The 13,396-nt window shown below is 48.6% G+C and overlaps 2 protein-coding genes across 2 annotated transcripts; one reads left to right on the top strand and one right to left on the bottom strand.

The window, feature by feature from the left end:
* The first annotated feature begins 822 nt into the window (after positions 1–822).
* LOC112886056 (calcium-transporting ATPase 4, endoplasmic reticulum-type-like) lies at positions 823–6,345 on the top strand. The gene is made up of 8 exons (XM_025951810.1): positions 823–2,798; positions 3,018–3,087; positions 3,210–3,331; positions 3,498–3,776; positions 3,961–4,338; positions 4,689–4,798; positions 5,104–5,332; positions 5,435–6,345. Exons 1-8 carry the CDS (start codon positions 1,419–1,421, stop codon positions 6,008–6,010), a joined length of 3,144 nt encoding a protein of 1,047 aa, XP_025807595.1. The 5' UTR covers positions 823–1,418; the 3' UTR covers positions 6,011–6,345.
* A 284-nt stretch (positions 6,346–6,629) lies between these two features.
* LOC112886057 (receptor-like protein kinase HERK 1) lies at positions 6,630–10,222 on the bottom strand. Its single transcript, XM_025951811.1, has 2 exons — positions 9,959–10,222; positions 6,630–9,480 (listed from the first exon to the last, which is right to left on the bottom strand). The coding sequence occupies exon 2, from the start codon at positions 9,469–9,471 to the stop codon at positions 6,949–6,951; it is 2,523 nt and encodes an 840-aa protein (XP_025807596.1). The 5' UTR covers positions 9,472–9,480; positions 9,959–10,222; the 3' UTR covers positions 6,630–6,948.
* Positions 10,223–13,396: the final 3,174 nt, after the last annotated feature.

Here is a 13,396-nt window from a genome sequence, read left to right as displayed (position 1 = left end):
CCGCCGCGCCAACGCACCGCCTCACCACCGCCCGCCTACCGCCCCGCCGCGCCTGCCAACGCGGGCGAGAGCGGCACTCCCTCTTGCCTGCCTCTCGCCTCACTCTCGCCTGGGCTGGGGCGACAGGGGGGCGGTATCGCCCTCCATTGGCACTAGCCTCAGGCTATCTCCAACCGTCGTTCTCTATATCCTTCGTTTACAGAATTCTCTATAAGATTCTCTTCTCTATATCTCATTTCTCTCCAACAACGTTCTCTAAATCTCGTTCTCTATACATTAAACCTTATATTAGAAACGTATTTTGTTCCAAATTTTTATACGTATGTATTTATCATACCTCAAATGCTATGGACATATTTTATTTTTATTTAATTCAGTGTTTAAAACGTAAAGAAAAAATAGAGAAGAGGAGAGAGAATCTCTATATATATAGAGGAAATCTGTAGCGTCCTCTATTTTAAAGGATTATTTAGAGAGCGCTGCTGGAGCGATAGAGAATGGAATCTTCTCTCGAGTAGAGTAGAGAAGGGTTTAGATTGCACCGTTGGAGACAGCCTCGGTCTCATGGTTTCCGCCCAGCGGCGCAGGCGCAGCAGTCATGGGTCATGACACGAGCGATTACACACGCACTCCGCCCCACGCGCATGCAGACAATGGCCGCAGCAGGCCAGGAGGCCATCAATTTTCTTGCACAAGGAAAGCACCGGCGCCACCTGTCCTTTGGCTTCTCTGCTGCGCGGCGCAGGCCACCCATCCCATCATCCCCTGCACGGCAGGCTGGGCTGCACCCATCCGGCGCGCCCGCCCGCCACTTTGCAGCCGCTTGGGTGCCTGGCTGCCTGCGGCCGCTGGGCGTCAGCGGCAGGCGGTTGGGAGTGGCCGCGCCCGCGGCGCAGGCAGGGTAGGAAGCTTCCTGCCACCTTCCTCCGCAGCCCTCGGCAGCCCATTTGAACCCCCCCTGCCGTGCCTCCTCCTCTCCGACTCCGCTTGCAGCCGAAGGAGGCAGCGGGTTCCCACCTCCTCCCCACCACCACCACTACCACCAGTTGGCCGGCCGGCCGGCCGGACGGACGGGGCCCGCTCAACAACCCTCCTCCGCCCGTAGTCCTTCCGCACCCGCCGCCGCGTCGGGACGGTTCCGTGCGGCGCCGGGACTCCGGGAATTCCGCGGGCGCGCGTGCTCGGCTGATCGATCCGTGGCCGTCCGTGTCCCCGGGACCCGAGGCATTGGTGGGCTGCCTGGTTGCTTGCGTGTCCGCAGTCCGCGGCAACAGAAAGAAGGATCTCCTCGACGCGGCTTTCGCGGCCGCCGCCGGTACTCCCCACGACTCCGTAAAAGCGATCCCCGCCGCCGCAGCCGCGCCCCTCGGACGCACCGGTTGGGAGATCGCGCCCCACTGAAGAGGAAGGCAGCGACCATGGGCGAGGCGGCGCCGCCGGTCCCCGACGGCGACGGCTTCCCGGCGTGGGCGCGCTCCGTCGCGGACTGCGAGGCGCGGCTCGGGGTCTCGGCGTCGCGGGGGCTCTCCGCGCCCGACGCCGCGGCGCGGCTGCGCGCGCACGGGCCCAACGAGCTCGCCGAGCACCCGGGCCCGTCGCTGCTGCAACTCCTCGCGCAGCAGTTCGAGGACACGCTCGTCCGCATCCTGCTCGCCGCCGCCGCCGTCTCGTTCCTCCTCGCGCTCTTCTCCTCGGCCGGGGAGGTCACGCTCTCCGCCTTCGTCGAGCCGCTCGTCATCTTCCTCATCCTCGTCGTCAACGCCGCCGTCGGAATCTGGCAGGAGACCAACGCCGAGAAGGCGCTCGAGGCGCTGCGGGAGATCCAGTCCGACCACGCTGCCGTGCTCCGCGACGGGGAGTGGCTCCCCGCGCTCCCCGCGAGGGACCTCGTCCCGGGGGACGTCGTCCAGCTCCGCGTCGGGGACAAGGTGCCCGCCGACATGCGCGTCGTGCGCCTCGTCACGTCCACGCTCCGCGTCGAGCAGGGCTCGCTCACCGGCGAGACCGCGTCCGTCAACAAGACCTCGCACGCCGTGCCCGTCGAGGACGCCGACATCCAGGCCAAGGAGTGCATGGTGTTCGCCGGCACCACCGTCGTCAACGGCAGCGCCCTCTGCATCGTCGTGCACACCGGGATGTCCACGGAGATCGGCAAGATCCACGCGCAGATCCATGAGGCATCGCAGGAGGACGACGACACCCCGCTCAAGAAGAAGCTCAACGAGTTCGGTGAGGCGCTCACCAAGATCATCGGCCTCATTTGCGCCCTCGTCTGGCTCATCAATGTCAAGTACTTCCTGACATTTGAGCTCGACGGATGGGTGCCGAATAACATACGCTTCTCCTTCGAGAAGTGCACCTACTACTTTGAGATCGCCGTGGCACTCGCTGTCGCCGCCATACCCGAGGGCCTGCCCGCCGTGATCACCACGTGCCTTGCACTCGGAACAAGGAAGATGGCTGCCAAGAATGCACTGGTGAGGAAGCTGCCCAGTGTGGAGACCCTGGGTTGCACCACCGTGATTTGCTCTGACAAGACTGGAACACTGACCACAAACCAGATGTCGGTGGCAAAACTTGTGGCAATCGGTGATTCTTCAGGGGAAGTTAGGAGCTTCAAGGTGGAAGGGACGACATACGATCCCCAGGATGGGACAATTCACGATTGGCCTGCTGGGAGCATCGATGCGAACCTTGAGACCATTGCAAAGGTTGCAGCTGTGTGCAATGATGCCAGTGTTGCTCATTCTTCGCATCAGTATGTTGCCACTGGAATGCCGACCGAGGCAGCTTTAAAGGTGAGAATTGCTAAACTTACACGCTGTTCACGTTCCGCTATTGTTATGGTTTCTGAATCCTTAAGAGTATATGGTATTATTCATCAGTTACAAATGCACAGTGATAACTGACAACTGCTCACACATGTGTTGGTCCAATGGCAAACAGGACAAGATTGCCGTTGGGAACAATGCATTATTTTAGCTCTCATGCTAACTTTCTTTTTTTGTTTCTCGCAGGTTCTGGTTGAGAAAATGGGTCTGCCTGGAGGAAAGAACGGACTGTCCTTGGATCCATCTGATACATTAGGTAATAAATAAATACATGCTGCTGCACCTGATTTACCTTCTATTTCCTTCCTAATATGTGCTGCTTAATCAGTACACGCAAAGAGTCTCACACAAGTGGATTGCAATGTTGTTTGCTGACAGGCTGCTGCAAATGGTGGAATAATGTTGCCAAAAGGATTGGCACCCTCGAGTTTGACCGCATGAGGAAATCAATGGGTGTCATTGTTAGGACCAGTTCAGGAAGCAATGCGCTACTCGTGAAGGTGCTGATTCCCCTATTTCTAGTTACTCACTTTTGGCGCACATCCATTTGTATCCAAAGATTTTCGTGTACAAGTTTACCCCTTCTCTAAATATAGTTTTATTGGATCACGTGTTTGCTGGATTGGTATTCGGAGTGCTTGACATTGTATCCTTTATTCATGGCAGGGAGCTGTTGAAACTTTGCTTGAGCGAAGTAGCCACATTCAACTGAAGGATGGTTTGATGGTGCCATTAGATGAGAAAGCAAAGAAGATGGTCTTGTCAAGCCTCCATGAAATGTCAACCAAAGCTCTACGCTGCCTCGGTTTTGCGTACAAGGAAGATTTAGGAGAATTTGCAACATATGATGGTGAAAACCATCCTGCTCATAAGCTCTTGCTGGATCCAGCCAATTATGCCACAATCGAGACTGACCTGATTTTTGCTGGTCTTGTTGGCTTAAGGGTAAGATGCTGTTGCTGCTTTGAGCTGTTTTGAATAAATTGTTTTTTCACTCCATGATCTGGATTAGGCAGGAATATATCCGTTAGGGACATGGATTAGACCAGATAATATGCTCAATGGGTCAAATACTCTTGTTACTGAGTTTCTTATATAAAACTAAATCATGGATGTTTTAACTTGCCAGGACCCTCCCAGGGAAGAGGTCTATGATGCTATTGAAGATTGCAGAGCTGCAGGCATCCGTGTTATGGTGATAACAGGGGACAACAAAGAAACTGCTGAGGCAATATGCCGTGAAATTGGCGTGTTTTCACCTGACGAGGATATCACCTTGAAGAGCCTTACAGGAAAAGAGTTCATGGCACTTGAGGACAAGAAGTCACTGCTGAGGAGGAAAGGCGGCCTTCTGTTCTCTAGGGCAGAGCCAAGGCACAAACAAGAGATTGTGAGATTGCTGAAAGAAGATGGTGAAGTTGTTGCCATGACTGGAGATGGAGTCAATGATGCCCCTGCGCTAAAACTGGCTGATATTGGTGTTGCTATGGGCATTACAGGAACTGAGGTTAGTGCTTAGTTTCTACCTTAAATTGTCTGAAAATCACTTTTTAGTTTCATTTTGGCTTGTTCTATTATTTCCAATGACTGCTTTTATTGAAAGGGGCGGGTAATTGGGCAACAGAGAATGATCTACCTGGAAAATGAGTTTTTCTTACGTAGTACAAGACATTATGTATTTGTGTCTTTTCATCTAGCCACCAGATGCTGCTTGAAATAGTCCACGTACAACATCAAATTTTCTCTGGGATGTTTATGTGTTTTTTGTATTTCCACAAGAAAAGATTTATATCTGCACACCTATGACTTTATCGTACTAATGTTTGATTTTTTCTAATGACATTATTATATTTTCAGGTTGCCAAAGAGGCCTCTGACATGGTGTTGGCTGATGACAATTTTAGCACTATAGTTGCTGCAGTTGGTGAAGGAAGATCAATTTACAACAACATGAAAGCTTTCATAAGGTTTGTACTCCAAGAGCTTGTTTTGATTATTTATGGTTGCTGTTAGTGTTTTGTTTTCATGCATACATTGGGTTTGCGCCAGTCATGACTAGTCAGTTGGTTGAGTTGCTAGTTTGGCAGGTTGGAAACTCAATATCAATTTATTCAGCCACTTAATAACACTAACCCCTGAGCACAACTATTATGATTGCAAATGCATGCACATCAGTAGATTTTTGCACTCTGTTCTTGGGTTTGGATCAGCAACGGTGCATGTAATATGTATCCTTAGTGAGGATTCTGACTGCCTTCCTTGGCTGCTGCAGATACATGATTTCCTCAAACATTGGTGAAGTTGCATCCATTTTCCTAACTTCTGCCTTGGGTATTCCTGAGGGATTGATACCTGTTCAACTTCTATGGGTCAATCTTGTTACCGATGGCCCTCCTGCAACTGCTTTAGGCTTCAATCCACCTGACAAGGACATCATGAAGAAGCCACCTAGGAGAAGCGATGATTCACTGATCACTCCCTGGATTTTGTTCCGCTACTTGGTAAATTATCTCTCTGGTCTTGTAATAATCCTTTGAATATATTTGGTCCTTTTTGGATTCTTATCTTTTGAGATAATCTCATGATTTGTACCTTACCTGCAGATCATTGGCCTCTACGTGGGAATTGCAACTGTTGGCATCTTTGTCATATGGTACACACATGGATCTTTCATGGGCATTGACCTCACTGGAGATGGTCACACTCTTGTCAGTTACTCACAGCTTTCAAACTGGGGCCAGTGCTCTACTTGGGACAACTTCACGGTTACTCCTTTCACTGCTGGAACTAGAACTTTCACCTTTGACAACCCGTGCGAGTACTTCCAGGCAGGAAAAGTGAAGGCGACAACACTCTCTCTGTCTGTCCTGGTGGCGATTGAGATGTTCAACTCGCTCAATGCTCTCTCTGAAGACAGCAGCCTGCTCACTATGCCTCCTTGGGTTAACCCATGGCTGCTCGTTGCGATGTCGGTGTCGTTCGGGCTCCATTTCTTGATCCTCTATGTGCCATTCCTCGCTACAGTGTTTGGTATCGTGCCCCTGAGTTTGAATGAGTGGCTGCTGGTTCTGCTAGTTGCGCTACCAGTGGTGCTCATCGACGAGGTTCTGAAGTTTGTGGGCAGGTGTACAAGCTCTTCAGGCCCCAAGAGGCGGTCGAGGAAGCAGAAGGGCGAGTAATGCTAACATCGGTTCAATTCTCAATTACTGAACCCACCGATTGATCATGTAAAGATGATCCTCAAAGGATGTTCGTTAAACACCAAACTATTCAATACATAGAAAGTGCAGGAATTCTGAAACAAGTACCTTTTTTTCAGTTTTCTGCTGTTTCTTGCTCACCTTTTCTCCTAATGCTTAACAGCAACAAATTAGCTCCCTTGTTTTTTAGTGGTTAGTTGACAACCTATTATCCTGTGAATTATGTAGTATCGAGTCAAGATGCTAATTCTCAGTTCATGGCTGCAATATATGAAGCAGGTTCTAAATTATACCTAATTGTGGGCCTTGTGGCATATGGAGGTAGCTATTTCTAATACAATTCGTATGTTGTCTGAGAATTCAGATTTCATTCCAAGGGGCAAACAGTCGTGTTTTGGTTTTGAGATTGGCAGCACACAATTTGTGTCGTTGGATTTGAGATGTCAATTCGTGTTTGGGACTGATCTCAATGTGAAAATTGTGAATCTGACTGTTGAGGATCATATTAGGATCGACAATGATCCAAAGCGTTTGAAATGACCTGACATAAAAAAGTGGTAACAGCATACATAGATAGCAAGAGATGAAGAGCAGCTCATAGAAAATGCGAATGTTAAGCACACATAGAAAATGCGAATGTTAAGCTGGGGTGCTTGCATAATTGCAGTACTAAGTTTCACAAATCCAGCACTTCACCAGTAACAAAATGAGACATGCTATCTACTAAAGATGTAGCCGCGCAGGCTCACAGTAGCTAGAACTGTAAAAAAAAATCATGACTGCGATTCAGTACAATTACAGAGCACAAAAAGAAAGAAAAAAGTACAATTACAGATGATCTCTCAAGTAAGCTTCAAGAAGAGATAACTTTGAAGGTTTCCTCAGTACCCTACAGGCTGTCTCATGCTGATGCACCTTTACCTTCCTTCGGCTTTGATTAGCTGAGAGAAGACCCTGCTCATCGACACGTCGGAGAGGTCATGATCAGGCTCATTCGAAGCTCCAGCTTCCGCCATTGTCACGCTGATACTCTCAAGGGCGCCGACATTCTGAACCTGGGACGGGAGTTCCACGATACGGTTCATGCTGTTCACGTCTGAGACCGTGGAATCCGCATCCTGAAGCTGCAGAACGTACTCCAGGTTCCAGAGGACGTCTCCCATTGACGGCCGCTCCACACCGTAGTCCGCTAGGCACTTCTCCACGGTTTCACCAAACTTCCTCAGAGAGTCTGGCCTGATTGTGCCTGAGATCCTCTGATCAACAATTTGATGCAGCTCTCCTCTCTTCTGCCACTTCATTCCCCATTCGGCCAAGTTCACCATCTCCCTTGGAAGTGTAGGGTCAATCACTGGCCTTGCACAAAGGACCTCAAGCAAAACAACACCAAAGGAGTAGACATCTGACTTCTCAGTCAGTTGCTGCCTCCGAAAATATTCAGGATCAAGATACCCAAAGCTGCCCTTCACAGCAGTGCTGACATGAGTTTGGTCCAACTCAGGCCCTGTCTTTGATAGCCCAAAGTCAGCAACCTTTGCAAGGAGATTCTCATCAAGCAAGATGTTTGCAGACTTGACATCACGGTGGATAATGGCCTTTGCAGAACCTGTGTGAAGATAGTGCAGTCCCCTTGCTGCTCCAATGCAAACCTCCAGCCGCTGCTTCCAATTGAGTGAGGGGTTATCAGAGCCATAGAGATGGCTCTTGAGAGTGCCTTTCTCCATATATTCATAGACCAAGATCATCTCATTCCTTTCATCACAGTACCCAATCAGAGACACCAAATGGCGGTGGCGCAGCCGTGACAGGAGCTCAATCTCTGTGCGGAACTCATTGAGACCTTGCTGGGACTTTGGATTTCCACGCTTCACTGCAACCTTGGTCTCATCCCTCAGCACTCCCTTGTAAACCTTCCCAAAGCCTCCAACTCCAATGACCCAGTTCTCATCGAAATTGTTGGTTGCTTCTTGGAGCACACTGAAGGCAAAGCGGTATCCATAGCTTCCATTCAGCCCTGATGTAAGAGTAGTACCATAAGATGTTCTGCTTCCTGTACTGAGAGAGGTGAGCCCATTGATAGAGAAAGGCATCCAAGTCTTTGAATGCTGCTTTTCCAGTGTCTTTTTCTTCCGGCAAAGAAGTACCAGAACAACAACGATTATCAATAGTCCAACACCTCCAAGGACTGCACCAAGAATCACTACCAAATTTTTGTTTCCACCGCCAGACCCAACAGTGAAAGCAGAACCTCCAGTACTTATCTTCATAACCTCGAGCCCATTCAGAATCCCATCGGGCAATACATTGTTCAAGGTCGATGGGCCAATACTGATGCCAAGTTTACTGGATGCATCATTTGATGAAAGAACCACATCTATATAGATAGCTGTAGCCAACTGATTATCAGACATTACTGAGAGATCGAGATTATTTTGCGCAGAGAAACCTCCAACATATGCATTGAAGTAGAGCTGGTTAAGTGCCTTACTGACAATATCACAGAAGTGAAACCTTATCAAATAGCTGAAGCCAGCATCCACATCAAACTGCCATGTCATGTTGAAAAGAGCATTGGACGTATTTGATGCTGCCAATTCTGCAGCTGTACCATAGACAATATCAGGGGCTGTCAGCTGAGTTGCTCCACCCTTCTTATAGTTGACATCCTTGCCATAAACAACCTGTTTGGTCACAGTTGGGTTCAACAAGTATTTTTGATCAGTCACCCAGGCCCTTGAGAGGGTATCATTGTCGGGAGTGACCTTCGGACCACCCATGTTGACCCGATACACCGTCTCTAGCGGCTGTGTAGACAAACCACTGTACTGCTGCACAGGGTTGACCATTTGGGCAGTATCGATGATGAGATCATCTGGGACAGAGACCACCTCAATTGCATTGATGAATGCAATTCCATTTGACGGCTTGAAGGAAATCACGAGTGTGTCACGGGTGATGTTCAAAGAGTACTCCTTGAACAAGGGTGCTGTTTTGTCAGGCTGCTGGAAGTCACTTAGCAGGAGCACATCTTGGGTCGACACAGTGAATTTAGCGAGCGAAAGATCATAGCTCTGGTAGGTGAAGGGAAAGAAGTAGAGCCGGACGAAATGCCGACCCTGCTTCTGGATAGGGAAAGTGTAGGATGATGGGCTGGTGAAGATGCGGGCAGTCTGGTAGAGCGCAGAGTTGTCGAAAGAGGCCACCCCATTTGCAGAAGTGCCAGCCAGGATCTCCTGGGAGGTGGACACCTTCACCGGAGATGCACCATCGGAGGTGAAGGTCCTCTGGCCAACTGTGGTGCTCTTGGAGGACCCGCAGTCAACAAGGTAGCTGTCCGCAGGCTTGAATTGCGCTTTGCAGATGCAGAAGGATGACAAGATGCATAGCAGGATGAAGGTCGTTGCAGCTTGCGGCCTCTTCTTCCCCGATGGAGCCATCATGATGTTGACCTGAGTAAAAAGTATTTTCACAATGTTCAGACGGCATGCAAAACTGTAAGGCCATCTCAGAAAAGAAAAACATAAAGGAAAAAAAAGCTTTCGGTACAGCTGTAAGCTACTAGGCAAGAACAAGAACATGTTCATCAACTTGGTTGCTCGAAAAAAAACTTGGAGGCATAGATCCTTCAGGAAAAAAAATTGGGAAACGAACTGAATCCCAAAGTTTTTTGGCAACGAACGGCACCCGCAGATCGACTTTGTGCAGTGCGCTCTGAAGAAGACGAAACTAATCGAACAACAAAATGATGAATTTTCACTAGTAGCGCACCACGCATCAAATAGATCCGTAGCTAGCTAACCGACCCGAGAGGAAGAAAGATTTGGATTTTATTGCTCACAGGCCACAGCCACGGCAAAGCAAATGCCCCCAACAATAAGCGAGCTTCTAGATCAAATCGACCGGCCCAAGCAAGCTATGTGCACTCACCAGCAGGAGGAGAACGGATCCGGCCCCGGGCGGATCTCCGGTTCACGCCAGCACGCCAGCACCGAGATGGTGGCGGCGAAGAGGAGGCACGCTCCCCACGCCTCTCGTCAAGACAAGAATGTGGTGGTGCGAGGAGGCCCCGGCACGCTGCGCGTGGACGCCGGCGGTGAGATCGCCGACGATGCGGCGCAAGAAAAGTTGGCGGCTGTGGGGAGAAGAGAGAGAGAGAGGGAGGAGGAGCAGAAGAGAGAGGTAGAGAGAGAAAGCGAGCGAGCGAGCAGGAGTTTTGTACTAGCTTGGAACCTGTTTTATTTTACCGTTAGTTCCACCGCCGCGTAATTAGGCTAACGCAAAATGAGGGTTCTATTTAATTATGCCCTACTAACTCCTAAACAAATCATCGTGTCCCCTGAAGACCCTTTTGATTCGCTGATTTCCTGTAAAATTCGGCCGGTTCAAACCCAAATGCATGGATACAGTTTGATGCAGAGGTTCAGAGCAATTTTTCCCAACCAAGAGCAATGCCAAATTTTTAACACATTCTGCTAAATAATATGGTTATTTTTACGATGGAATAAAACAATATCGCAGCCTTTATATCGTAATGATGTAATGGCTGATACTTGTTAAAAAAACTGTAGTGCAGTAGAAAGTACAATTAAGCTCGAATGATAAAAGAAATACCGAGTTAAAAAATGAAGTGAAATATACTCTTACTTGAACACTCAAAGAATTGGAAATAAAACTTGCTAGAAATGATATATATTTGAGAGAATTCGTAACAATCAAATACTACAAGGGTAATAACAAAAGGTTGTCCGCGGCAAGCTCACCATTTTCCGCAAACCTCGGGAAGCGAGTCATACCGGCTCCCCGTTCCCAAGAAGTGATTGTGGCCTTTGATTTCTTCCGAGAGAAAAAAAACTCTCTTTTACAAAACACCTTGCTGTTGAGTTTGCCTCTGTTAAAATCCTTCTTTTACCAAAATAGTTTTGTTGTTAGAAAATCTTCTTTTATAAATATTTTTGTTGGTAAATTAAATATGTCGATAACTTCTATCGAAAAATCTGCTCAACATACGCTTCCCTATCCAGGCATCCAACTAGTGCTGCACACGTCTCACTGTTTTCCATTTATTTTTTCTCATTGGGTGGCTGGTCAGAGTGGTATTGCATATTTTCTTTCAGAGTTTCTAGCAATTTTTTATTTATTTTACACGAGAGAACATTGTGTGGTTAGTGGACACGGAAGCATGGACGCTCTGAAAAAGATCAGACATTCAAAGTTTCCTCACAACCTCGTTGTTCAAACCTGCTTTCCGTCAACGTCGAGAATCAAATTTTCAAATAGAAATATGCATCAATAATCCAATCAAAATGAATGAAGAAATTACTCAATGTCCATCTGACTTTTTCCCCTGCATTTTTAATTGCCAGAGCTGTTTTAAATAGTAGTAGGTACGGCCGTTTTCGTTAGTTGGAACAGGGTAACATGGGCTTCCATAGTTTCCTTGTCTTGTATAGATGAGGTGTCAAGTACTAACAAAATCTGTTTCTTGGGTGTGTAAACCCTGATTAGTTCTATTCATTTGTTTCTCTCATCTAGGCAATTAGGAGCAATATTTTTTTGAGGCATTTGCGCCGTGACTAGAGCTCAGCTACACGCTCTCCGAAGCTTGTTATGGTTGTGGCCAGCTATTCCCCCCCTCTAGAAAGTCACTGCAATCCACATGCACATGTTCCAAACATGAATCCCAACTACTCTAGATAAGCTGACACCGTTTAATCATGGTTTACTAGAGATCATGCCTTCTAATTGTATCTAGAGGTATATATCGTCACTTGACGTGAGGCAATACTTGTTACTCTCGCCTCTTGTCATCCATGAGATATTTTTCTGTTTACCGATGCTGTCAAGTTTAAAAGAAGATTAAACAGTAATGCCATTCTTTATTTTTCTTAGAGTTGCTTTTGCCACCCCCCCAAAAAAAAAGACCCCAGGGATATCTCTCTTCCTTATCACAAAGGGAGAAGTGACATGTCATTTGTCCTCAATAGTACTACCTAGTGTAACTCTCCATGAAAGCAAGATTTATGTAGTTCTGTGTGAAGAGGTCTTCTTGCAGTTCGGTGGACGACAGTTGAGCATGCAATTAGTAGGGTGGAGAAGGAAACCACAAAAAATAAAACCCTGAGAATTCTCCCCGGCCAAGGAAGAAGATGAGGGCACATGGCACAGTGGTCCCATGCCTCTCCATCATTGATGCCTGATTTTTGTGGGGAGCGACAAGCACGTTAGCCTTGACCAAATCCTTAAAATCACCCTGTTCTTAACGGCGGTCGGATTATCTCGAATTAACTGCAGGAACCAGGTTAAAACGTGAGGTTTAACCGGTTTAACCCTTGAAACTCAGTGCCGAACTTACTCTACAAAGGGAAGGAGGGCGTGTGGTCGGCTAGCGAAAGAAAAAGCTGGAGATTCTGATCTGATTTTTGACGACGTCTTTGTGTGTAACAATGCCGTTTCGAGTAGGGGTAAGTCTGCGTCAAGACGAAGCCCTGTCGAGTGATGGGATGGATGGGCACCGTGCGGTGCAAGTGCAAGGCGGCGATGTGATCCAGAGCATGGGGGGCAGCCCGCCCGGCCAATTGGGTTTGGCGTGTGTAGCCGATAGATTCGGCTGGAGCTGTGTGCCGTGTCCCCCCGAAACCGAAAGCGCCCTGTCATTTTCCTTCCCTGTGCTGGATTTTTCTTTTCTTTTTCTTTTTTATAAAAGAACAGACATAGAGCAGTCGATCACAGCACGACCAGAGGAGGATAATGACAGGTGGGTCCAGCAGAGCAGAGCAGGGCACAGCAGGCGGATTGGCAGTGCTGGGCTGGGCGCCAACACAAACCAGCTGGATGATGGAGAGCATCACAGCACACGCAGGCCGGAACAAAAGCAGTGGCGGTGGAGCGGCAGCACAGCGCCACAGCCCACAGCACTGCTCATGCTCTGTTCTCTTCTCGCTTATCATTATCATCATCATCATCGATTTGCTTGGATTCGTTTCAAAAATCATCGTATCCTAGAAAAAAAAAAGATTGTCATCATCGTCATCGTCCAGGAGACGGAGCAGACGCCAGGCAGATCTGCAAAAGACGACCCCGACCTAACGCGCTTAGGTTTCACGAACCAAAGCAACAACCACCACAACCCATGGCGCAGTCTGCGGCCAGGGTTCTCAACTGATATGCCAAGGAAAAGATTTGGTTGGTTGGTTCACAATATATATGCATATATAAGATAATGGAGTGAATGCGAGGGAGGGAGGGAAGAAACTGGGCGGCTCGTCCTGCGCCGGCAATGTGAAACGCCGGAGCAGCACCACCGCGCCGCGCGGCCGTGGAAAATGTGGCCGGCGCACATGACATGGGGGCGGTCGTGTGGTCCCG

Source organism: Panicum hallii, chromosome 3 (genome assembly GCF_002211085.1).
Source record: "Panicum hallii strain FIL2 chromosome 3, PHallii_v3.1, whole genome shotgun sequence".
Classification (NCBI taxonomy): domain Eukaryota; kingdom Viridiplantae; phylum Streptophyta; class Magnoliopsida; order Poales; family Poaceae; genus Panicum; species Panicum hallii.
Note: the sequence above shows the minus strand (reverse complement) of the source record. Positions and strands in the feature narration are given on the sequence as shown.

What these genes read in the sequence shown, in the direction of transcription:
- LOC112886056 (XM_025951810.1), top strand. Translation starts at nt 1,419, where the DNA reads ATGGGCGAGGCGGCGCCGCCGGTCCCCGACGGCGACGGCTTCCCGGCG. An exon ending in CGACCGAGGCAGCTTTAAAG is followed by an intron (nt 2,799 to 3,017) that starts GTGAGAATTGCT and finishes TGTTTCTCGCAG; the next exon opens with GTTCTGGTTGAGAAAATGGG. An exon ending in GCAATGCGCTACTCGTGAAG is followed by an intron (nt 3,332 to 3,497) that starts GTGCTGATTCCC and finishes TATTCATGGCAG; the next exon opens with GGAGCTGTTGAAACTTTGCT.
- LOC112886057 (XM_025951811.1), bottom strand. Translation starts at nt 9,471, where the DNA reads ATGATGGCTCCATCGGGGAAGAAGAGGCCGCAAGCTGCAACGACCTTC.